The sequence below is a fragment of the Emiliania huxleyi genome (genome assembly GCF_000372725.1).
Source record: "Emiliania huxleyi CCMP1516 chromosome Unknown EMIHUscaffold_1891, whole genome shotgun sequence".
NCBI classification, from domain to species: domain Eukaryota; phylum Haptophyta; order Isochrysidales; family Noelaerhabdaceae; genus Emiliania; species Emiliania huxleyi.
In genome coordinates, this window is record NW_005200699.1 from 2,954 (window position 1) to 4,693 (window position 1,740).

Sequence of the window (1,740 nt, forward strand, 5' to 3'; positions counted from 1 at the left end):
ACAGGTGCTGCAGTCCTTTGACACGAGGGTCGAGGCGACCCGCCGCCGGGCCGTCTTCCAAAACGGGGACCGCGCCCGCTCCTACAACCGGCAGCTCCGCTCGCGGCTGACCCGCGAGTACTGCGCTTTCCTCTCGGCCGCGAACGACGCGTCCTCGCCAAAGCGCGAGCGGTTCGTCGCCGCGCAGCGCGAGTACGAGGCGCTGGTCGGCGCGTTCGTCGCGCAGTGCGAGGGGGGGCCGCTTGCTTGGAGCGCGTTTGGCATGCTGCAGGAGTCGCTGCGGCTGGAGCAGGCGGCGGCGCTGCAGCAGCTCTTCCGCGACGAGATCCGCGCCGGAGAGGGCGGCGCGCTTCCGGACCTCTCTCCGCGCGCGACGAGTGCGGCGGCGCTGGTCGCGCTGCTCGAGGAGGGCGCGCGGCGGGGAGGCGCGCGGCTGCCAGCCGCGGCGGTGCCGACGTGGCTCGTGGCGCTGAGCAGGGAGGAGCAGGGTCTTGCGGGGGGTGCCGCGTGAGGAAGGAGACACACAACAAAGTCTCACATACACATCTGTGATCTGAGAGATTTGCTGACGTTTTCGGTGTCGGCTGTGCTAGTCGGTATTCGCGTTTGTACTCGTCGCACGGCTCTCGTAAAGTGTAGAGAGAAACTTGCGCCCAATTTTCAATGATCAATCCCCTCGCCTCTTCTCCCCGGACCCCGAGCTAGTCTTCCCCCAGCCTTCAAAACTCACAGATGCCACACACAGCACAGGACTTCCCGGCCCTTCCGATCGGGCATCCACGCACTGCCCGCGCCGCCACGAGTGTGGCACGCGTGTCGCATACATGTCACATACCTCGGCAGTCCCAGCCGTCGCAGTGAGGGATGCGTGCGGGATGCGTGACGCGCAGGCATGCGGGCGGCGGGGCCGCGGCACCAGGCACCAGCGCCTCCTAGCAGCCTTGCGCGTGCCTCCCGAACGGCGGAGGAATGAACCACCAGCAGTGCTCCCGGGGTATGCCGTGGGGCCGCAGCGACGGAGGCAGAGAGAGGTTGAAGCCCTCCATGAGCAGGCTCTGCAGGCTCGAGTCGATGGCCTCCAGAGCGCGCGGCAGCCCCGCTGCGCGCCACCCCGCCGCCAGCCTCGCCGCCGCAACGGCGCCGTCAGACGGGCAAGCGACGATCCGCACGCGCACGCTGCCCCTCCTGTCGCCCGGCGGGCGCGCAACCAGGCTGAGCGCCACCGCTCGGGGCGAGGAGCCGCATGGGGAGAGCGGCCCGCTCGCGCCGCCCTCGACGGCAGAGGCGAGGAGCTCGAGCGCGGAGCGGCCGCGGAGGATGGCGGCGATGCGCTGCGCCCAGAGGTGCGGCCAGACGTCGACGCACGAGCGGTCGTAGAAGGAGTCCAGCTCCGCTGCCAGGCCTCGCGCCCACTCGCAAAGAGGCATCAGCCGGGCGGGGCCCACCGTCGAGGCTCCGCCCGCGCCGCCGGCGAGGAGCGCGGCGAGGCGAGCCCGCCACCGCCTGGCCTCCTCACGGCCCTCGGCCTGCAAGCACGCGGCGCTCGAGAAGAAGAAGTGACGGCCCTCGGCCGGAGACACGCGCGCGCTCGCCTCCCAGAGGCGCAGGAGCTGGTTGGAAAGGGTTTCTTGCCAGCCCTCGGCGCCCGCGGCGACTGTGGCGAGCGAGGCGTCGAGCAGAGGGCAGAGCGAGCGCCAGCCGCTGAGCTTCGCGCGCTCGCGAAAGAGCAGCCGCCAGCCG

General features: G+C 70.9%; 1 protein-coding gene across 1 annotated transcript in view; it reads left to right on the forward strand.

The window, feature by feature from the left end:
* Nucleotides 1-511, forward strand: part of EMIHUDRAFT_253776 (hypothetical protein) — a gene marked incomplete at both ends in the record, with an annotated part of 2,279 nt that extends 1,768 nt beyond the window's left edge. Inside the window, one exon of the mRNA XM_005782565.1 lies at nucleotides 35-511. Coding sequence (XP_005782622.1) covers nucleotides 35-511 — 477 coding nt within the window. The remainder of the gene's footprint in view (nucleotides 1-34) is intronic.
* Between the last annotated feature and the right edge of the window lie 1,229 nt (nucleotides 512-1,740).